The 24,609-nt window shown below is 37.1% G+C and overlaps 1 protein-coding gene across 2 annotated transcripts in view; it reads left to right on the top strand.

Moving 5' to 3' along the window:
- VPS4B (vacuolar protein sorting 4 homolog B) overlaps window positions 1-23,749 on the top strand; it is a 34,910-nt gene extending 11,161 nt beyond the window's left edge. Inside the window, exons 2-12 of one of the 2 annotated variants that reach the window (XR_007121775.1) lie at window positions 453-564; window positions 1,727-1,883; window positions 4,056-4,123; window positions 7,651-7,770; window positions 11,111-11,267; window positions 11,648-11,796; window positions 12,499-12,580; window positions 13,890-14,109; window positions 17,018-17,158; window positions 19,391-19,542; window positions 23,443-23,749. Coding sequence is in view for 1 of the 2 variants with exons in the window: in XM_047696332.1 (XP_047552288.1) it covers window positions 453-564; window positions 1,727-1,883; window positions 4,056-4,123; window positions 7,651-7,770; window positions 11,111-11,267; window positions 11,648-11,796; window positions 12,499-12,580; window positions 13,890-14,109; window positions 17,018-17,158; window positions 19,391-19,492 (1,308 nt within the window). In the remaining variant the exon portion in view is untranslated. Of the gene's footprint in view, window positions 1-452; window positions 565-1,726; window positions 1,884-4,055; window positions 4,124-7,650; window positions 7,771-11,110; window positions 11,268-11,647; window positions 11,797-12,498; window positions 12,581-13,889; window positions 14,110-17,017; window positions 17,159-19,390; window positions 20,850-23,442 lie in introns of those variants that run through there. The other variant, XM_047696332.1, reaches the window with a different exon arrangement.
- Window positions 23,750-24,609: the final 860 nt, after the last annotated feature.

The raw sequence follows: 24,609 nt of genomic DNA on the forward strand, positions 1-24,609 counted from the left end.
GTGTGAGAATCTTAGTGATTGGTACTGGATGAAGTAGAAATCAGGGTGGCCTTAAGCAGCTGCCTTCGGCTCAGGTCATGATCCCAGGGTGCTGGTATCGAGCCCCACAGCAGGCTTCCTGCTCCGTGGGGAGCCTGCTTCTTCCCTCCCACTCCCCCTGCTTGTGCTCCCTCTGTCGCTGCCTCTCTCTCTCTGTCAAATAAATAAATAAAATCTTAAAGAAAAAAAGATTCCTGGGGGAAAAAAGTAGAAATCAGGTAGCATTTACCCATATAATAAATGTAGTTTACATTTTATAAATCATTAGTATTTATAACAACATGCAGTTGAGATTAGGGAAAACAGATTGGTTTGTTTTAAAGTTGCTTTTATTAAAAATAAAACTTTCAGTATGCTCATTTACTTCAAAGTTTTGTGATTTTGATGGTATGATTTTGCCTCCCTTCAAACAGAAAGCAATAGATCTTGCTGGCAAAGCAGCCCAGGAAGACAAAGCCGGGAACTATGAGGAAGCGCTTCAACTCTACCAACATGCCGTTCAGTATTTTCTTCATGTAGTTAAATGTAAGGTCATAGTTTGCTTTTTATTTCAAAATGTTAAAGGCAAAGATTATTATATTTTATTTATAAAAATTGAAATACAATGCCAGAAAATTATAAACTATCCATTTGCAAAAAATTGCCCGTAGCTTGTTAATAATTTTTAAATATTCAGCAAACAAATGTGCACAGTTATCATAGTTATTGTTACTTTATATACCTAAACATGTTAAAATACCACAGTCAATGGAAATAGTTTTTTTTATTGGTAATGTACCCCGATTATGTATGAACCTCACATTTTCTAAGTATCTCTGAACATGCTCTTAAGTACCTTTAAAAAAAGATACGTTGGGAGACATTTTATTCATATATTTTCAAAGTATGTATTGTATGTTTCCTATATGCCCGGTATCCTGGGCACTGGAATACGGCAAATGAGAGGAAAATGGGTAAAAAAACACTGCCGTCGATCTTAAACCTAATGCTGAGCATTTTAAAAGTGTCTTTTTAATAGTTATTTATAAATAACAGTTTTAGCATTCGGATAATTTAGAATTTTCTTTTGAGCTTCTCCATTTCATTTTGAGGTTTTTGTGTCAAATAAAAGTGAAACTGAGAATGAATCATAACCATAAGGTATGTGGATCTAGTCCCATGCACTGCATGGCCTGCTGAAGTCTGCTTTTGAAATCGCTCTCACAGAGGTCTTCATGTAGTCAAATTACATATCAGTGGTACATGTAGTATATGGGATTTCTGTCATTTTTTTTTTTTGCTATAAAATAGTTTGTGTAGACATTAATGGAAATGGTTAATATTACTTCTGTTTGTCTTATCATTCATTTTGTATGAGACAAGCAGCTTTCAACTATCTGCACAAAATGTAATGGGAAGATTAAAACCCTCAGAATATTAAATAATTTCTTCTTATTATTTAGCATTAACTTAAAATATCCTAGTGTCTTGCTCAGATCTCTTTTCTGACTGAGATGCATTGTTAGCCCCGAGCTATGCTGGAGGAAGCAGAGAAGAGTTGATGAGCATTGGTTATGTTGAGCTCGAGATGCTCTTCCTCCCTCCCACAAACTACATTGTTCTTGTCTCAAAATTGTGTCTAAGTTTAAACCTATCTGTTTAAATCTAGAATACTAATAGAAAAATCTTTCCTATTTCCCTCTAATAGATGAAGCTCAGGGTGATAAAGCCAAGCAAAGTATCAGGGCAAAGTGTACAGAATATCTTGATAGAGCAGAAAAACTAAAGGAGTACCTGAAAAAGAAAGAGAAAAATCCACAGAAACCAGTGAAAGAGGGACAGCCGAGTCCAGCTGACGAGAAGGGGTATGTATTTTAGAGTGTTATATTTTATATCTAATTAAAAGAAAAAATTACATTTAATTTGTGAAATCAGTTTCTTTTGTTTAAACGAGGTGTTGGCAAGCCATGACTCATAGGCCAAATCTGACCTGCCTGCTTTTGTAAACAGTTTTATGGGAACATAGTCTCTGACGTCTAAAGAATGAGACTTCCAGGGTGGCGTTATCTGGCCTGGTTGGGTTTGAAGGCAGGAGGGTCCGGTTCACGTTAGAGATTGTGATACTCCTAGTTCCTGGGATGCATGGCACAAGGCACTTAGACAACCCTCTGTGGTCACAGGGAACGGAGTGTCTTTTGAAGGCAGTGTTCAGGACCTCTGTGGCTTCTACCAGAGGCCATTTTGAAGGACATAGGAGTGGGAAGAACTACAGTTGACTACATGTGAGAGTTTGAAATCCATTACAAGCTCAAGGTTTTATATTCTCTGTTCAAGACATGTCAGGGAACTAGGAAGTTCCTGTGACACCGACAATATTTTTATCTTCTGTACCTACAGCATTGACATAGCAAAAATCAGGCCCCAGCTGATCTTACGGATTGTTGAATTTCAACATAGAGTCAACTTTAGGGTTTCTTATATGAAGGTTGAGCCATTTAATGGAAGACTGGGTCTCCAAAATTAAAAGGAAACTATTGGGAAAAGTTTCATTAACCTCGAGTGCCTGGATCCCCCGACTCTTCCTGAGACTCCCTTGCCAGCAGAAATGTCCTCTTCTCTCTGTGAGTTGAGGCTTTCTGGTCTTGCTTGAAGACCCTGTAGTTTCCACTTTTGAGGTGGCTCCCTAGCAGGGGGATACCAATTCTGTATTGAATAGCAGGACCCACCTTGGCGAAGCAAAAAGGAGCTTAGTAAAGAGTAATGACCGTATAAATTCGGGGTGGGGGCAGGGACTCAAACGTGGTTCCATGTTGTTAGGAGAAATGCCCACTTCCACCAGGGTTGTTCCAGTAGGGATCCCACTTATGCCAGCGCCCCTGTCAAGGCTTCTGATGCCAGGCAGGGGCCACAGGACCTCTGCCACAGCTCCCTCAGCAGGCCAGGGCTTTCGCTCGAAGGTAGGATCTCTTCCCATGCAGCTGCCACCTCAGTTGCTTGCCTCCACCTTCTTGGTTTGGTCTCATGGGGAGCCCTAGCGCAAAGAAGCCCAGAAAGGGCAACTTTTTAGAAGTACTTAGAAGTATTGTAGAAGAAAGCATGGTAGAACAAGGTTCGAGTGGATGTCAAGTGAATCAGTGGGCAGTCTCTACCAAACCCGTCACCCTGCCATTCTGTGATGAACAAGCCAATCCCATTTTGGGGAAAAATCTATCGAGCTTTTAAATCTCCCTTTATGTGTTATATGTAAAAAATGATGTAGTGCCATATTTTTTGCTTTATCACCTTTTCATTGAAGGTTGTGTTATAAACAGCTCAGTAAACTATTTCTACAGCATTAGTTTTAAGATTGCAATGTAGTCTGTCATATGCTACATTCCGTAACTGAACATACCTTATTTCTAATTTTTTCCCTTTTGAGAACAGTGGGGACATGATTATCCTTGTAGTCAAATCTTTGAACTCCTTTTAAATTAATTTTTCAGAATAAATTCTCAGATATGAAATATCTGGGTTGATAAACTCATCTTTTGGTCTCAGTTTATTTTCATTGATAGCTTCATCTGTTCTTTGGAACCCCCAGACTAAGGATTATAGACCTTTATACCTTAAATAATTAAGATTCTAGGTTTTTCTGTCCTGGTTATGGCTTCTTGTTCTGATACGTAGTTTGCCCAGTTTGGTGTTTTCATGTTGTTCACAACTCTCCTGTAATTCATCTTAAGTCTTCCGTGGAATGCAGTGTGGGGGCATGCGTTTATGAATTTGTACATACATAGGTATGTCATGGGAATTTGGAGCTGGTTCCTGACTTCATTCTGGTCTTTTTGCCCCTTTCCTGTTCATGATTCCATATTGATGGATAATATGCCTGCTTAATATACTCTTAAAAGTAATTTTTTTAAAAAGCGTAACTTTTAATGTGAATGTCTTATTTTGTCACTTAAGTCACAAATATTTCAGATTAATTTTTCCTTCATTTTTGCCTTATTTTGATAGCAATGAGTGATCATTTGAATATATTAAATTCTTTTTATTAGGAATGACAGTGATGGGGAAGGAGAATCTGATGATCCTGAAAAAAAGAAACTACAGAATCAACTTCAAGGTTGCTTTAGATTTCATTTTTAAATTTACTATCTTATTTTTTTAAAAAACCTCATAGTGAATTGTTATTTGAATTGTTTTCTTCCCCCTGTATTCAAATGAGGTTCAAGAACTGGCTTTGGTTCCCAGTGGTCACATGCTGACTTCATTTGTCCATTTTCATAGGATTCACTCTGTAGGGTCTCTCTTAGGTTGGTTTTCCCCATGTAGTAAAAATACTGTTCGGCTTTGTATGTGCCTTAAGAAACCTGTCCGTCAACTTCGTCTTTTTTTATTTTGTCTTATTTGCCCCCTTTTAGAGAAGGTAGCATTTACACTACTAGCACATTATAAAATCTGACAGTTTTAAAATGTCCAAATTGTCAGAGGAACAGAATGAATTGGGGCTTACACTGGTTTTTATTGCTGTTGCTGAAGCTGCACTGATGGCTTCCTTCATGTTCGCAGACTTTCCTCATCTGTATTTTACCGTTTCAGTGTTGCAATTCACATTTATCTCTTCCAGCTTTCTGTTTTTACCTCCCATGCCTCTAAAACCCTTTCATTCTGTGCTTGTAGGATAGTGGCATGATGAGGGACATGGATTTTGGTTCCATTCTGACCTGGAGTCCCTCTAGGGCCTTCTGCGGAAGAGCTGTCTGATGTTGGGCCAATTCCTGAGCCTCTCAGAATAGAAGACCCCAGCTCTAAAATGGGAATCACTGATACCTTCTTTTCTGGGCAGTTAGAAAATTATAACAGTATAAAAACTGCCAATGTTAGATCTGACAAATTTTAGGGCCTCAGGCAATGGTAGTTGCTGTATCTGCAACAGCACCTGTTTCATTGCTGGCTGTGTACTGAGATTTAATTGTTTTTTGATACGTTAGCTGATGACTTTTGGGGTTGAATTTTAAGTATTTTGTTAATTTGAATCTTGCCAAATAGAATGCATAACTGGGAAGGATTTCCATTATAGAGGCATAGCCTGGGTTAGTGAATGGTGACTATACCTAGCTTGGCCAGTCCTTTAATCTTGCTGTACTAACTCGTCTCTTCGTTTTATTCTATTACTGGTTTTACCAGCTCCACTGGGATATATAGGAGAATACTATAAGGTTAATATCTTGAAAGCACTACAGTTAGTAAGGATAATTTAAAAACGGGAACTTCAAAGGTGAATAAAATCCAGAAGGAAAAGCTGAGTTTCTGCTGCCACACCGCCATGGCCTGGAGCAGTGTGGGTACACGCTTCATACTAAGTTTTGCTGGACGATCCAGTGGTCTGTGCCAAGTGGCCTTATTTTGATTGTAACGCAAAGGCGTTTTTTTTCTGTCCTTTTGGTTTTGTTTCCCTCTCTCCCCTGCAGAGTAAAAACTGGAGTGAGTCTTTAGTTTTGGAAAAGATACAAGCCAGCTTTTAATAGGGAATTTTTCTTTAAATCAGTAATGATGAGACCAGAGATATACAAAAATACAAAGGCTGAAAATATTTAAATGAGGAAGTTCATTTGGAATTTCAGGGTAAAGTATGAAAGGACTCCTAGCCTTTCATATCTCAGAGTCCTTTTTTCCATCTTTTCATTTAATAGTTTGCTCATGGATTTCACTGTGTAATATCCTTTTTTGGATCTTTCCTCTTTTTATCTGAAAGCATTTTAAATCTTTCTGTTTTGAATTATGACTTTAAGTGTAGTATTTGATTATTAAAGAATACATGATTTGAATTTTCTCTTAACTGTTTTGATGCTCAGTGACTTTGTTGAGGTTTAATCAAAGACTGGTTAAATTTATTTAATTGGAAACAAATCATATAGCCTTCACTCCTAATAATCCCTCTCCCTTTTTTTAATTACTACTTTTTTTTAAACGATTTATTTATTTATTTGACAGAGATCACAAGTAGGCAGAGAGGCAGTCGGGGTTGGGGGGTGGGAAGCAGGTTCTCTGCTGAGCAGAGAACCCAGTGTGGGGCTCGATCCCAGGACCCTGGGATCATGACCCGAGCTGAAGGCGGAGGTTTTAACCCACTGAGCCACCCAGGCGCCCCTAAGTACTACTTTTATTAATATTACTTATATCTAAATAATCTTTTGTCAGTAAACAGTCCAAAGTGACCTTTAAACATTGAAAAGTATTAGTTAAATGTGAAGATAAGTTTTAGCATATTTGGAAAATTCATACTTAGAAAAAACTTTAGTTGACCAGATGCTGCTTATAGAGAAAGGAAATTGACTTTTTTTTTTTAACCATCACAAAATCCTATTGGGTAATGTAAATATTTCCTCATGGAGGGCTACTAAACTGAATGGAACATAGAAAAGAAAAAGTGAATTCACTTTAATTTATACTTAATTTGAACTTTTAGAATACAGGAAGTATTTATGGTTTCATTTAATTTTTTTTTAATACTTTATTTTGTTAAGTAATCTCTACACCCAGTGTGGGGCTCAAAATTACAACCCTGAGATCAAGAGTCATATGCTCCTCTGTCTGAGCCAGGCAGGCCCCCTGGGATTTCATTTAATTTTAATCTATAGCTAAAGATTTTCATAATTTAACTATGTTGTATAATATAATTACTCTTATAATAATAAATGATCTTTTGTAGCAAGAAGAAATACCCACAAAACTAATTTCATCAGTAATCAGTGAATTGTGTAAGTGGTGATGTTTTGGTATACTTAAAACAATTACACATCACCTTCGAACCAGCTTTTGGAAAAGCTTTTGTTATTAGAGGATTCAAAACTTTTGTCAGTAAGCTATGTTAGAAGAAACCTTTTATGGACTCACTGTGACAATTTCTGTGGCTTCTGAATATATTATATTGAAAAACTAAATCATTTAGATAACCTTTTAAATGTACAAGACTTTCAAGCAGGTCTGTTTAGAGGCCCAAAAGAAAATTTGACAAATCTCAGGGAAGTATTGCAGATCAGAGCACACTGTCCCTCTCTCCTCCGTCATCCCCTCCCTCCCTTCTCCCTACGATTTATCTTTCCATCCGTCTGTCTGTCTGTGTGTCTATCACCAGTTAAAGTTCTTAGGTATATTTTCCTTTTGGTGCTTAAGGAGAGCATTAGATCACTGGGTATTTTTGTTAAAAAAGAAGTAGTAGTAGATCAGCCCCCATTGAATAGTTACTTTCAATATTTCAGAATCAGTGCATTCACACATTGTAACCACTTGGCGTAATGTTTGGTGCTTTTCCAAACACTCTAATATTCATTAGGGCATTTGATCCCTACACTAACCTGTCTTAAGTAGTTTGGGCAGACAGTATTCTTTCCATTTCACAGTGAGGAAGCAGAAATAGAAGAGTTAAGTGACCTGCCCTAAGTTAGCCGATCACCCAGCCCAGCTTTCTGACACTTGCTCACTCGCCCCCAACGACTACTTCCTAATCACACGATTTCAAGGTTTTCAATAGATAAAACTTTTCCAGACATTTTTGTACTATATTTCTTGAATGTCATTATTTTATGTTGTCTTCTACATGTGATGGAATAGTCTTCTTAATATAAAGATGACATACTTGTCTTGTAGGTGCCATTGTTATAGAGCGACCAAATGTGAAATGGAGTGATGTTGCTGGTCTCGAAGGAGCCAAAGAGGCACTTAAAGAGGCTGTGATATTGCCTATTAAATTCCCTCATCTTTTTACAGGTGAGATGACTTAAATAGGTTTTTTGATGATTGTCTCAAAAATACATTGATGGCTGAGGTAGTAGAGCATTGTGAATTTTTGTCTCATGTTAAGTTAGCACCTTAAAGTAGTGATACACCTCTACACCAAGATACTTACTTCATACACATATTTCAAAAAACCCAAATGTCAGCCAGTAGGGCAAAGGGTGACTCACCGAAATGCAGCAGAATACTTTGCTCCCATTCAAATAGAGGGTGCGTCTATATTAAGAAATTTAGATCTGTGTTATAATTGACATGAAAGATGTCCACATATATATATAAAGATGAAAACACAAGCTCTAAATACGTGTAGTATGACTCTACATTTGTTAAATAGATGTGTGCACTGAGAAGTAAATGTTGACAGATTAACATAAAAATCCTAGCGTTGTGCCTAAGAGATAAGATGATGGGTGATTTTTACTTTCTCCTTGAACTTTCATCTGAAGTTTGGTTTTTTTTTTAGTTAATTTATTTATTTAACAGACAGAGATCACAAGTAGGCAGAGAGGCAGGCAGAGAAAGAGGAGGAAACAGGCTCCCTGCTGAGCAGGGAGCCCGATGCGGGGCTCGATCCCAGGACCCCTGAGACAATGACCTGAGCTGAAGGCAGAGGCTTAACCCACTGAGCCACCCAAGGCGCCTCTCATCTGAAGTTTTTACAGTGGCCATGTTCTAGTCATATAAGAGTTTTTCCCATTTCTTAAAAAGCGGAGCAAGAAATATTTAACATTTTCGGATGGAGTGCCTGTCCTCCAGGGACAGCTCATTCTCACTGTGAGGACAATATTGGTAACCCAACTGTCTGGGTATAGTTGAGGTTACAGCTCCAGCAGCACGTGATGTCTGGGCTGAACCATTCCTTCATGTTATCCTCTTTGTGACTGATAGCCTGCCTGTGCGCTGATGTGGCTGTACCCACAGCGTAACTGAAACAGGGTGTCCCTTTCAGAAACAAGCTGGTTTATGTAGAGAGCAAATCTGTGGTGTTGGCCTCAAACTGAACCGGTCCAGGAAGTGATGTCATATAGGGGAGTGACGAGCAAAGACCCTATGGGCCCCTGGGTGTCTACCAAGCAAGGTATGACTTAAAACCCAACTTCAGAAATACGAAATTAACAGTGTAAAAATTGACATCATGATCCTGTAAAGGCACAAAAGTATGGGTGAGCTCATTTTATATTCATTAGGCTGGTGTTTTCCAAACACAAGTCATTTATGTGTCTTATGGTTATTTCCATATATGTGTACCATTATTTTTTAATATTTTTCTTTAAATCACTCACTTTTAAAGCAAATTTTTGTTAAAGTGTAGCAAAAATATACAGAGACCAGTAGGAACCTTAAAGTGTTCAGCTTCATAAATTATAGAAATTAAGTACATCTCTGTAATAATCATCATGCTGATAAGAAATGATACCAGTAACCTGTAAGTCCCTCTGTCAGATCATTCCCTGCAAAGGTGTTCACTCTCTTGACTCCTAACACTGTAGATCGTTTTGCCTATATTTGAACTTATAAATCATGTTTCTTATTTTTCCATAGTAACTTATTTTAAAAGATTGCTTTGTGTCTACTTTAAAAAGAAAAATTTGTATTTTTCTATATTAAAAACGATTCAAATAAAAAGTATTTGTATTCTACCTGAAAAGCACTTCCTGTGCTACCGGTCATATACAGCACACTTAAGGGAACATGACTTACAGTGCAGACATTTTATTTTTTTTTTATTTTTTATTATTATTTTTTAAAGATTTTATTTATTTATTTGACAGAGAGATCACAAGCAGGCAGAGAGGCAGGCAGAGAGAGAGGAGGAAGCAGGCTCCCTGCTGAGCAGAGAGCCCGCCCGACGCGGGGCTCGATCCCAGGACTCTGAGATCACGACCTGAGCCGAAGGCAGCGGCTTAACCCACTGAGCCACCCAGGTGCCCCGTGCAGACATTTTAAATAGGAAGATAGAGTTCAAGGCAAAGTTGAGGCTTTCATAAAAGTAAATACAACAGTATTTAGTTTTGTCATTAGTAATCTACATGTTCTTATATAGATACCATATACCCATCCACGGTTTGAACCTAGAAATTTCTTGAATGTATATTTGATATTTTTTTGCCGAATAAAACTCAGCCTGTTTTATTTTAGGCAGCATTAGGATTTTTTATTAGGAAAATGGAAATACAGAGTTGACTTGTTCACTTGTTATATTTTGGCAAAACTAGGATTTCAGCCACCTGAATAAGGATATGCTCTCTTAATAGTAGACTGTGCTTCCTTGTGGAATCAGGAATTGGATAGAGCTTTGCGAGGGATCAGCCAGACTGTGTTAATTTCATTCCTCCAAAATATTAAAAGGAATATTTAATATTCTTAATATTAAAGAATCATAAATATTTATAAGAAATAGAAATATTTAAAAGAAAATGTTTCGGGGCGCCTGGGTGGCTCAGTGGGTTAGGCCGCTGCCTTCGGCTCAGATCATGATCTCAGGGTCCTGGGATCGAGTCCCACATCGGGCTCTCTGCTCGGCGGGGAGCCTGCTTCCCTCTCTCTCTCTCTCTCTCTCTGTGCCTGCCTCTCTGCCTACTTGTGATCTCTCTCTGTCAAATAAATAAATAAAATCTTTAAAAAAACAAAAAATGTTTCTAGCTGCCCTTGCCCTGTGGATCATAGTTTATCCTCCAATATTCTGATATTGAGTATTGCACAGCACAGACAATCAGGGCATGCCTTTTTTTTTTTTTTTTTAAGATTTATTTATTTGATGGAGAGAGAGATCAGAGAGATCTCAAGTAGGCAGAGAGACAGGTGGAGGGGGCGGGGAAGCAGTCTCTCCACTGAGCAGAGATTCCGACGTGGGGCTCGATCCCAGGACCCTGAGATTATAACCTGAGCTGAAGGCAGAGGCTTAACCCACTGAGCCACCCAGGCACCCCCAGGGTGTGCCTTTTAACTGAACGATTCTGTCCTTACTAGACTGTAAGCCCATGAAAGGCAGAGATCTTTTCGTGTTCATAGTTCTTGGTCTCTACATTGTGGTTTCAGTACATACTGGTTGAACGAATGAGTGAAGTAAATGAGCTTCCTTTTAGAAGGATTATATCTGTGTAAACACATATGACAAAGTATTCGCTAGAAAAAGCAAATAAGATACTTCTAAGATACACTTACCTTAGTTTGATTTATTTAAAAAAAATTTTTTTATTCTGATAGCTGTAGAGCAAAAACCTCTTCACAGTACTTCAGTATGGATAATATCTCCGGTAACAGAAATTAACAGTCTGAGATTCTCATGTTATTTTTCTAATGCAAATTTTAGGCAAGAGAACACCTTGGAGGGGAATTCTGTTATTTGGGCCACCTGGAACAGGAAAGTCCTATTTAGCCAAAGCTGTAGCAACAGAAGCAAACAACTCAACATTTTTTTCAATATCTTCCTCTGACCTTGTCTCTAAGTGGCTAGGTGAAAGTGAAAAGTAAGTAAGTTGATTTTTTTTTTTAATTTCTCTTTGCCTGGTAATCATTATATCAGTTTGTAAAATAATAGGCTTCTTACATCATTCATAGATATTCAGAGAAGTGACATAGTATAAGTATTCATTTCTCTGTCAAATCAGTCTGTTTGAAATTCATTTCATAGGGAGAAGATAGCATATGCACAGTTACATATATTGTAGTTTAGTAAATCATAAACTGAATTATCCAACCGAAGCATTCTTATTTTCTGGACCAAAACATGCTTGGACTTTAGTTCATATAATTCTATATATATAATCTGTTTCAGTTTTTTTTTTCATTAAGTCATGTGTCATTTACCATTTTTTTTAAGAAACTGAGAGCTCTTACTTATTTTTAGGCTAGTTAAGAACTTATTCCAACTTGCTAGAGAGAACAAACCTTCCATTATCTTCATTGATGAAATTGATTCCCTGTGCGGCTCAAGAAGTGAAAATGAAAGCGAAGCCGCCCGGAGAATTAAGACGGAGTTCCTAGTTCAAATGCAAGGTAGGGTACGGACTTCTTTTTCGTTCTGTTTATTGTATAACTGCTACTATCATAATAATGGAAAAAATTCAAGCCATATTTCTCCATTTTAGCAGACTGTTTTCATTGTGCTGTGTTTCATTCTGATCGTCCTGCACACGCACACAGTGTGCACCCCCTTGTAATCATCTGTAGGATCTGGACTCAGGCATAAACAGAAGATTTGCATATTCACTTACAACCTACCAGGAACAGTATCAGCAAAAGGAATGTGTAGACTTCAAATGAAATCTTTTGAGAAGAATATGAATAGTATTTGTCCACAGTCTAGCAGATTTGATTCTTGGCAGTATTTGCCTCATATTTGAATAATGTGACATTTGATTAAATACAGTATTTTCAGAGACTCTCAGGATGAGGCACTTTAACATTAAACACCACATTCTTTTTTTTTTTTTTTTAAGATTTTATTTATTTATTTGACACAGAGAGAGGGAATACAAATGGGGGGAGTGGGAGAGGGAGAAGCAGGCTTCCCACTGAGAAGGGAACCCGATGCGGGGCTTGATCCCAGTACCCTGGGATCATGACCTGAGCAGAACGCAGACGCTTAACGACTGAGCTACTGAGGTGCCCCAAAACACCACATTCTTAACATATAGACGAGGTTGGAAAGAACATTAAAGGGACAAATTCCTTAAAATATTACGTATTTTGATGCAGGTGTTGGTGTAGACAATGATGGAATTTTGGTTCTGGGAGCTACAAATATACCGTGGGTTCTGGATTCTGCCATTAGAAGAAGGTATGATGATACAGTGAAGATCTTATTTCTCACTGCAGGTGTAACAAGTCAGTAACAGTTCCCTTTTTGTCCAGTGAAGAGACATTCTGACAGGTTTTCAGATTTTTTTTTTTCAGAATTTTTTTTGATGTACCATAACCCTGTTGCCCCTCTGCGCTGGGGGAAGAGAGGCAGGCATTTGCTTGCTTGCTTGCTATATTGACGATAATAGATTTTCATATATGGAATCTTTCACATTGGAAAATATATTACCTAATGCTTACTGTTAATTCTGATAAGCTTAGTATAAGGCACTGATGCTTCAGAAATGTACAAATGTAGCTTGATGTTTCAATGGAAGACTTTCATATAAAATTTTAGCAAAATGACAGTCATGCAGTTTAAAGCCAGGATGTTAAAAAAATTTGTCTGATTCTTAAATTACATATTGAACTTGAGCTACAGGAAAGTTATATAGACTTGTTACTTTTCATGCACACCGCTCCCTGTTTCATTCATTGAATTGTGCGCACGCTAAAAATTAGCACCAGTTCTTGGTGCTTTTGTGCCACTCACTGGATAGTGTGCAGGGTTACCATCCAGTACTGTGAAAGGAAATCTGCTGCTTATTTTTGAAAAATGGCCTCATTCTAAACCCATCTCTAAAATAATGGAAATTTAAAATTCTCATGGCCACGCAGAGTTACGTGAAGAATGAAATTTTCACATCTAAATTTTCCCTTGTTGCTTCCTCCCTTTCCAAATGCTGAAATTCTGAGAAGGCAAGCGAAGTTACTGTTAATAAAAGTGTTAATAAAAAAGCTTATTTATTTTATTCTGAGTCACCCTCTATAATAAAGTGGACATCTGTGTAGACATATGTTTATGAGGTAAGATTTGGAGCGGCTTTACCATTTTGAATTTAGGGAATTATTTTGTCTTCTCTTATTTCACATGATTAACCATATTAACCCCTGGGTCAGCAGTTCAGAATATGATTCTATGAGAAGCTCATCTTGTGGGACATACCTAGACATGAACACTGTGGCCAAAATAACCCACAAATCACGTGAGAAAGATTAAATCACTCCAAACTGGTTCTATGGCTATTTTGGATTTACTTGTTAGTTGCTAATGTGTTCTGGATATTTTCCCATTATTTAACCTAAATATAAATGTTTGACACATATGGGCCCATTTAACTTATTCAGCTTAGCTTTGTATAAATGAGAATATCTGAGCATCTTGTTTCTTCTTGAGAAATCTGAATTTTCCATTGAAATTAAATATATGTGGTAATATTCTTTATGTACACTTCCTTCATCTTAAGATTTGAGAAACGAATTTATATTCCTTTGCCTGAGGCCCACGCCCGAGCAGCGATGTTTAAACTGCACCTGGGGACCACTCAGAACAGTCTCACAGAAACAGACTTCCGGGAACTCGGGAAGAAAACGGATGGTTATTCGGGGGCGGACATAAGTATCATCGTGCGCGATGCACTTATGCAGCCTGTTCGAAAAGTGCAGTCAGCTACTCATTTTAAAAAGGTAAGGAGCTTTAGGGGATGCCTGGGTGGCTCAGTTGGTTAGGCAGCTGCCTTGGGCTCGGGTCATGATCCCAGCATCCTGGGATTGAGTCCCACATCGGGCTCCTTGCTCAGCAGGGAGCCTGCTTCTCCCTTGCCTCTGCCTGTCACTCTGTCTGCCTGTGCTCACTCTCTCTGACATAAAGATAGGAGCTTTGCACCATCCTTTCAGATATTTTTAAAGTCAAGTTTGGAGACCATCATTGATTTGTCTTCAAATAATTTTGGGAAGATTTCTGTTTTATATAATAAATAGTGGGTGTATAAAATAAATATTCCATTTCATTGAAAATAGGTTCTCCCACAAAGTTTATTAATAGCTATTATAGTTTAATGTATTTTAAAAGTTTTTATGCAGTGATTTTTTTGAAGTACTTACTAAAATTTTGATATAAGTATAGAAACTTTAAATATATAGTGACCACTGGTATAACTAGAATATCCTTGAGCAGAATCTGTTGCAGTTAACACCTCATTAACAAAGCAAAAATACTAATAGCTAATATTTAAATATTCACTGTGTTCTAGTCTTAACTCACTATTTCATTCGGTACTCACAAAAACTCTACAAGAGGTGCTTCTGGCCACCTGTTGATCATTAATCTGAGACTTAGATGTTAACATGGTTAAACTGGGACTTGGCTGCTAACACGGTTTGCCCAGGTATAACCAGATAGGCGCAGACCTATGATATTTTCCCTATGTCACGTGTACTTCAGAATCTGAAGCCTCGCTTCCCACACACTGTTTCCTCTGCATGAATGAATTGCACACACAGCATTTTGTAAAAAGACTGTGGTCTTGGCATATCCAAGATACTTAAGTACCAGTGAAGTAGGTAATTTGGACCAGCCCTGTTGCTGAGAACAGCAGTATCCAGTATTACTCCTGAAGATCAATGTGAAAATCCTAAAAAAAGATTAGCAAACTTAATTCAGCAGTATATGAGAAGACTAATATATCATGACTAAGTTACATACAATAAAATAAGTATTTTTAAAAATTGTGAGCTTGAATTAAAACCTGAATTTGAACCCCGACTCCACAATATACTTGTTATGTCTCCTTAAGCAAATTATACTACCCATTTAAGTCTCATTTTTATCATTACTACAGTAGAGACAATAGCACTGCCTCAACATACAATTGAGAGAAGAAATGAAGTAGTTCTCATAAAATACTTGAGTAGGCTATTGGGGAAATAGCCTTTTCCTTCTGCAGCCACTTGGTTACTGGAAATACAGGAGGCTCAGGGTCAAGTTTATGTCCCAGCTGTTGTTGTGTTGTGTTTTTTTTTTTTTAAATTCTCTTTGCATTTAAAAACTATGGATTCTTAGGAACTCAGTCCTTTCCTACCCAGAACTTTTCATTCAGTTCTCCTTATGACTGCCAGGGACAGCTGTGACCCTGAAGCCAGGTCCTTCTTAGGAGGATGAAAGTGAAGCAGCCACAGTAATGTTAACATCTGGCCTTCTGCATCACCAGCCAGTAGATCTCCCAGTGGCTCCATCCTTCACTCCCCATTCTTAAGGCTGATAGCAAAAACAGGATTGCCTGTTCTTTTATTTATAAAATGTCTGAAGTATTACTCGGAGCCTAGAGATAAGTCAGAAAGTACTACAATCAAAACCAAAAATTTCTGCAGCTGAAATTTTTGTGGAGAAAGACAATAAAATACACATAATTTAAGTAAAGGCAGAATGTTTATATTTCTGCACCTGCCCTAATCCTGATGTAATATTTAAGATTGATCATGGTGAAATAAATATTAAATGTGAAAGCAACCCCCAATTTTAGTATAGATTTGTTGTCATCTGAAAAATACTTGCAAGTGACTCTGAGTCACAAAGGTTCTGTCTCTGGGTGTTATTAAGGTTTCATTTTAAATCAGTTATGAATCACAGAATAGCACTGAAATTACACTTAGTATTTAATTTTGTACTTACTTTCAAGAAGGAATTTTTTTTTTTAATTTATTTATTTGACACAGAGAGAGAGATCACAAGTAGGCAGAGAGGCAGGCAGAGAAAGGAAGGGAAGCAGGCTCCCTGCTGAGCAGAGAGCCCAATACAGAACTCTGGGATCATGACCTGAGCCGAAGGCAGAGGCTTAACCCACTGAACCACCCAGGTGCCCCTCAAGAAGGAATTTTTGTTGAGAAAGAAAGATTCAGTGATTTCACACTAATAATCTTCCAAATATCACAGAACTTTCCCAGTTTTGGAAAATAGAGAAAAATTAAGAGAATTATTGAGGAAGCCTTTTTTTTTTTTTTTTTTTTTTTTTTTTTTTTTTTTTTTTTTTATTTATTTATTTGACAGAGAGAGATCACAAGTAGATGGAGAGGCAGGCAGAGAGAAAGAGAGAGAGAGAGGGAAGCAGGCTTCTCGCTGAGCAGAGAGCCCGATGCGGGACTCGATCCCAGGACCCTGAGATCATGACCCGAGCCGAGGGCAGCAGCTTAACCCACTGAGCCACCCAGGCGCCCCAGAGGAAGCCTTTTTTATGGACTCTAAGACCATTTAATAAGCACGAGAGGAGAAAAGAGAACTCTTAACCACAGATGTTTCTTAAACACAGATGTTTCTTTTCTTTTCTTTTTTTAAATTTTAACTCTATCCTTCGATCATGTAAGTAATTTATTGGAGGAAATTTCAAAATAGAGGAAAGCATCAAGAAAAAAACTAAAACCAAACAAAATCTGTCCAATCACCCAAAGAAAACTACATTTGTTGTATATTCATCTATTTATTTTTAGAATTAGACATTTTAACAAATACAGAATAGTACATTTTCAGATTTCTTAATAATGGCCTAAATCTTAACATAGTTAATTTGTTCAAATAAATATTTCAGACTATTTATTACAGGTGCGCGGACCTTCACGAGCTGATCCCAACAAGACAGTAGATGATCTGCTAACACCCTGTTCTCCTGGTGACCCTGGTGCCATTGAAATGACATGGATGGATGTCCCTGGGGATAAACTTTTGGAGCCAGTTGTTTGCATGGTTTGACATTTTAAAAAATTTATAGTTTGTCATTTGTGGGACAAAGATAAACATTTTCAGTTATGTAGGATTAGCTAGAGAATGTCAGTATGATCAAGCATGTTTATGAAATACTAACTACTCAAAAAGTTGTAAAGTTTAATTGAACTTAAAATTTAAAAAATAGGGGCGCCTGGGTGGCTCAGTGGGTTAAGCCGCTGCCTTCGGCTCAGGTCATGATCTCAGGGTCCTGGGATCGAGTCCCGCATCGGACTCTCTGCTCAGCGGGGAGCCTGCTTCCCTCTCTTTCTGCCTGCCTCTCCATCTACTTGTGATCTCTCTCTGTCAAATAAATAAATAAAATCTTTAAAAAAAATTTTTTTTAAAAATAATTATCTTTAAAATATTTTTGTGGGCTTCAAGAAAAATTAAATTCCACTGAAAAAGCTATTATTCAAAAACACAGATTTGTAAGCTTACTGGTCTTATAGCTGAGGTACTATCACCAGAATACTTTTCTATATGGCATAAATTATTGTCAGGACTTAACTAAAAAGCAGAATTGGTGAAATTTCTTTTCTGAATCTAAGATTTTGTAAAATATCCAGAAACCTTCATGCATTTATCATAGTAATCATAATGGTGTTTTTCGGTTTTACTTCCCCAAGCTTTGTAGGAAGTTTAATGTGCTTGGGGGGTAAAAAAAAGTCCTGAAACCCAATTTTTATGATAAAAAAAAATTACATTTCTATAATTTATGCTGAAGGGATTTATAATTCTTAAGACTCATTTCGTAAGGTATAGGAAGCTTACTGTGAAAAGCTACATTTATTATTTTTATGTTTTCTTATTGCTGAACGCTCAGTTTTTTAAATCTTCTGCTTCAGTTACAGATTTTTAAAGAGCTTTATGTCTGAATTAACAGTAACTTCCAGAGAAGAAACTTATTTACATGCTATGTACACATAGATCTACAGACATATATATATCTCTATATGTACATAGTATGTGTATAGATATTTTTATGTGTTAATGATGTTTCCCTGAAAGTTATTTAGAAACCCTTTTTTGTTTCAGTCCTTGCACTGTTGGGTTTTTTTTTTTTAAGATTTATTTATTTATTTTAAAGAGAATACATGCAAGTGAGTAGGGGGGCGGGGTTGTTGAGGGGGAGAGAGAGAGAATCTCAGCCAGACTCCCCGTTGAGTGTGGAACCCATCATGGGGATCCCTGAGGTCATAACCTGAGCCGAAATCAAGAGCCGGTGCTCAACTGACTGGGTCACCCAGGTGCTCCACTATGTTACTTTTTAAAGATTTTGTTCTTTGACCATTTTTCATACTGTTTTATAAGAGACATCGTCCAGAAGTTAATCTTTTAATGAATCCCTGGTATTAGCAGATTTTTTTTTCCCATTTTGATCATAATTTTAATTGTTAAAAATTCTAGGGGCACCTGGGTGGTTCGGTTGGTTAAGCATCTGTCTTTGGCTCAGGTCATGATCTCGGGCTCCCTGCCACTCCCTCTGCCCTGCCTCCCACTGGTTCTTCTCTCTCTCTCTCAGATAAATAAAATATTTTTTTAAAAATATGGTTAGGTGGTTTTAATTAAATGGTGTTATGTTTCATGTAAGTATAAGTGAATAACTTCTGTAAGTGAATGACTGTACTCCTTTTGAACTGCACTTGGTGAACTCTCTTATTTTAAGAAAAAACAGATAAGGGACGCCTGGGTGGCTCGGTTGGTTAAGCCGCTGCCTTCGGCTCAGGTCATGATCCCAGCATCCTGGGATCGAGTCCCACGTCGGGCTCCTTGCTCATCAGGGAGCCTGCTTCTCCCTCTGCCTCTGCCTGCCATTCTGTCTGCCTGTGCTTGCTCTCTCTGACAAATAAATAAATAAAATCTTAAAAAAAAAAACAAAACAGATAAGATGGGAAGAGAGATCAGGGACATATTTTGGAGGGCCTTGATACTCAGGCTAAAAGGATTATACTTCTGATGGGGAAGTGTATCGAAATGGAGAGCCATCGAAAGTTGTGGTCAGGACAGGCAAGCAGTTTCAAGTTGCTGTGCAAAGGAAGAACAGGATCAGAGATGTCCTCTAGAAGGAATAAGAGCGTTTATTGTTAGTAACTTATGGCATACTACAAATACTTAGATTTAACCTCAGGTGGAAAGTTAGTTAATAATAATGCAATGATGTTTATTTGATTTGATCGTTACTAATACTCCTCTTTTCTTTTTCCCTGGCAGTCGGATATGTTACGGTCACTATCTAACACAAAACCCACAGTCAATGAACATGACTTGTTGAAGTTAAAGAAGTTTACAGAAGATTTTGGCCAAGAAGGCTAAACCAAAGACAACGAAGAAGACATTTACCATGTGTGTTCTTTCTTTCATAGGTACTTTTGCCTTTCTTGGATGGCATTCAGATTATTTCCAGTGAAACTCTTTTCCCACAGGGAAATACCGATCTCAATCCAGAGTTCCTTTAATTTTATCCATATTTTTGTTCCATTACCAGTTAAGTGCTCCTGTTAACAAAAATTATAAAATAATGGATAATAAGGAAATGAGTGATAAATGAATGGCAAAAAATAGGAATTACCCAGAAGAGGATTAACATTGATTGAGATACCAGTATTTAGAATTGGTGGTATTTGCAAAGAGCATTTCTCTTTTTTTATATTCTTTTTCACCAAAATGTAACAGGCCTTATTTTATATTTTGAAAAATAATTCTTAATTCTCATCAATGCAAAATTTATTTACTTTATTAAAAATTTTTAAATGATAGAACCTTAATTCTCAGGGATGGGCGGTAAAACAGCGAAGAGCACTGTGATTGGGCTTGAAAGATTCTGAATTGTGTTCTAGCCGAGTCTCATTGAGTTTTGATAGGCTAACATTTTTCTTTGTGTAGATTTCAATAATTTCTTTAAAAGCAACAAGCTTCTATAGTTAATTAAATAATACCTTTCACTGTGCAATCTCAAAAGAAGGACTTTCTAAATTGGCATTGTCTTCATCTTGAAGAAGAAAATTGTCTATTTCGGTGTCTTTTTATAGCATGATTGACCAATACAGATGGCAAATAAATACATACTTTTTAAATAATTCTGTCATGAAATACTATAATGGGAACCTTTGCTAAAGGAATGGTCTCCCTTTGAATTATGGGAAATTTCTTGTGGGTGTGTGTGTACATATATATATATAAATAGAATTTTTTTTTTTAATATAGGCTACCAAGGGTCTTGTCTTTTACCTTTTAAGTCCAGGGAAGTTTGTCTTTGCCACACATATGTTATCAAGTGTAATGATCTTGAAGCTTTAGAAATGAGCTAATGTCTCATTAAATAATAAAAAACAAACATGATATGTTATTTTAATATCTCCAAATAAATCTGAAGGTGTATGTTACACACTTTAGCGCAAACACTAAGTTGTGCCTTGTGCATTTGCGTTGGCTCTATATGCAAAAGAATGATTCAGTTAGCTGGAATGAGGTAGATTCCTTAATGACTATAAAGTTCTACCTTGCAAATACTATAGAATAACTTGCATTTTAAAGTATATTTGCACATTTTACATATAATGCTCTATGGTTGCCTTTGAGTTTTCTGTACAGATTGTTTTTGTTGATACTAAATGGAAATCATAGGCCTGAAATCCACTGTTCTTATGTGAAGTAAATTGATATAACCTACTATTGGCTATTTTCTGTGTATGCTTCTTTATTTTGGGATCTTCTGTATAAGAGAAATTATTATCTAAATTGATTAGATACCAAGAAGTCATTAGAAATTATTGAGAATGCATACATGAAAATTCTATTCGTCAACAACTTTTATGTGAGGGCTGGGAGTTGTCAGACTAACAGCTCTTTGTGGCTGCCTTATAAAATAATTTATATTCTTTATCAGCCTCAGAATTATATAGTATTGCTATTAATGATATCATTAGGAGAATTCACATAATTATATAATAGTTGAAATTCAGAATTTTTTTTGAGGAGGTATATTACTTGGTTTGACAAAATACATGACCCGGTGGTAAGTAAGTACAGCGTTGATGCTAAGTGGATACTTTATCACACTGAATTCTTCTGCGTGCTTCAAGAACTGTATTTCAGTATCCATATCACTTCCAGCCATGGCTCCGTTTTCTGTATTACATCTTAATACGTTTTTTACATTTCTGGTTCTAAATCTATTTCTGGAATCAAATAATTCTAGACTCATTCTAAAGTGATAGCGCATACACCATACTTCATGAGTTCTTTACGGACAGATAAGTGCTTACAATGTTCAGGCTCTGTCTGAACTTGAACTATTACGAAACTGGGGTAGATGGTTTCTGAGGCTTCTTGACATGAGCCGGGTGTTGAAGAACATTTTTTTTCTCAGCCTGGAAACTGTCAGGGTCTTATTTGAAAGAATTTCAATAGAAAATTGACTTGAGTTTCCTGATAACCTGCAGTAAAACAGAATGAGTATGTATATTTGATTATTAATGGGAAGTTCCATTCAGCCCCTTGTCACCGGCATAGCCGAGAAATTGAGGCCCACCTCTGTAACGTTGTAGCCGTAGCCATCGCAAATGAAGCAAAAGCAAATGCCCAGCATGGACACTGCCTTTCCCTCACCTTTCTGAGCTCTGGTAGATGTGCTTTCCTGCCTCCATACCTTCCTTTATGTCCTTCTGTTACTCCACTACAGTGTCGTGTCTTCTCTGCTAATCCCAATCCCATTATTTCCCTGAATACCTAGCTCATGACCTATATTCTCTCTGCCGGGAAGAATTCCTAAAGTAATCTCACTCCTACCTTTGGGTTCTAGTAATAAATTAGTACTAAGTTGTTAATTAGTAATAAGTTGCTACTACTATCATAAGATTTTTATCCCAATTTGAAGCCCATTCTGTTACTCTTGTTGAGATCATTTGTAACGTAAGCTCATCAGAGAGCTACATTTTGACTTGCAGCTAGCACCGTGCTACACGCTGTTTATTAGGTACTTAATAAAGACTTGAGAAATAAGGGAGTTAATGTCCTTTTACTGACTTACTGGATTATCTATGAGACTTCTTATAAAATAGATCATTTGAAGTGGCTTTGTTCTTGCTGGTCTAGTGAAATGGTAAATTTCAGTCTTGGTTACTGGGGATAGAATCAGAGGTAGGCCAGAGCCAGCTCCTGCTGGCTTACGAGAACCAGTACCCATCTTTTCCTACCTATGAAATCCTTGAGCTCATACTGGCAGCTTGAAATCGGCTCTGGTGGGAGGGTTCACGCTGCAATCAAGTTGCAGTTAACATGGTGTCACATAAAATGGAGTCAGTCTGTAGCTGAAAAATTAATGTTTATTGCATTTATGAAAGTAATGTACAGAAGTTACATTTTTAGAGTCATAAAAAGCATTTGTTAAAATCCAGTACCCATTTATGATTTTTTTTATTTTGATTTTTTTTTTTTTTTTTTAGAAAAACCCTACAAGCTAGGAATAGAAGGGAACTAATAAAGGGCATCTACAAAAAGGAAAAAAAAGAAAAGCAGTACTGTAGCAAGCATCACACTTAATTGTGAATTATGGAAAACTTTACTCCCCTGCTATCACCACTTCTTTTCAACTTTGGACAGGAATTTCTAAGTTTAGAGATTGAAAAGGAAACAAAATTATTCTCAGATAACATTGTATATGTAGCAAATCCAAATTAATGTAATCTTAGAATTTGAATTTAATAAGGTTACAGCATCCAAAGTTAATAAAATCATTGTGTATATCTGAGCAACAATTAGGAATTGAAATTATGAAAACAATACCAATTATAATTGCATCAGAAAGCATCAGATATCTCAAGTCTGAAAGATGTGCAGACCTTCACATAGAAAACTAGGATACATTACAAAGGAAAACCTGAATAAATAGAGAAATGGGCCCTGTTCATGAGTCAGAAGATGGTTAAACTATCAGTTCTAACCAAGTTGATTCTAGACTTAATGTAATCTCAAATCTGATATGTAGATCTCTCTGCACATCTACGTGTATATTCTCTAATCCCCAGACACGAAAAAAGATGCTTAATACATTGATGATTGAAAAGAAAAAAATATTTTAAAGTTTGAGTCCATTTTTATAATAGTATGTTTCTCCTAGTTGTATGTTTCTGTCCATATACATAGAAATGTAACAAATTTTTTTTCACCTCATGTTCATTTTGTCATTTGTGGTTAGTGAGATTTTGGTTGTTTTTTTTTTTTTTTTTTTTTTTTAATTTTCTCTCCCCCTTTTATCTTTTCAGATGTCACCTTTTCAGTGAGAGATTCCCTGGTCATCCTATTTAAAATTGCAATCCCTCCTGATGCTCCGTATACCCATTTCCTGCTTTATTTTCCTCTGCAGCACTTACCATGTAACATGCTGTATAGTTTCCTATTTTCTTACTTGTAATTTTCTCTGCTAACATGTATGTTCTGTGAGAGCTGGGATTTTCTGGTCTTTCTTTCCTCTCTCTCTCTCTGCTGTATCTCAGTATCCGGAACAGTGCCTGGTGTTTGATGGGTGCTCAATAAATATTTATTGAGTGAATGAATCTGTAAATTTTTCTCAGTCTGAATACTTTACAATAAGTATGTATTATTTTTGCCCCCCACCCCCGCCCTGCCCCGCACATTTTACCTTAAACGAAGAAAATTATGAATGAAAACAAATACATCAAGAAATTAACAGTGGCTAAATCTGGGTGGTAGCAGTATGGATGCTTGTTAAGTTTTCCTTTGTTTTATTTTTTTGTTTTGTTTTTATTTTTTTTTTAAGATTTTTTTTTTAATTTATTATTTATTTGACAGACAGAGATCACCATTAGGCAGAGAGGCAGGCAGAGAGAGAGGAAGGGAAGCAGGCTCGCTGCGGAGCAGAGAGCCCAATGTGGGGCTCGATCCCAGGACCCTGGGATCATGACCTGAGCTGAAGGCAGAGGCTTTAACCCACTGAGCCACCCAGGCGCCCCAAGTTTTCCTTTGTTTTTATCTTTAAATATTTTAATTTCCCAAAATAAGCAAAAGTTTTTAGGGAAGAATTACAGTTGGGCCAAGAGCTGATCACAGGAATTTGTCTCCCCCTTTGGAGCTTTATAATAGCAGAAAAGCTTTTAAGAAGAGAGTAAAAAAACAGAACGGCATAGACAGTCATCAAACAAATGTACTTGGGGAGCGTGCTATTCCCCCAAACTGCCCTTATGCTTTTGGGAATGCCCCTAGCCTCCCGCTATAGGAACCAAAGTGGGGACATCCTGTTTTTCTCCATCACAAGGCAACCCTCATGGGCACCCGACCAGCCATGGTGCATCAGGTGCTGCCATCCAGGTCCATCTGTCTTGAGCACCACAAAGATGGCAGGACACTAAAAACAGAATCAGCATCACTAGCATCTGACCCGATGGGAATCTGGTAGCTCGTGAGACCGCTAA

This window comes from Lutra lutra, chromosome 12, assembly GCF_902655055.1.
Source record: "Lutra lutra chromosome 12, mLutLut1.2, whole genome shotgun sequence".
Classification (NCBI taxonomy): Eukaryota; Metazoa; Chordata; class Mammalia; order Carnivora; family Mustelidae; genus Lutra; species Lutra lutra.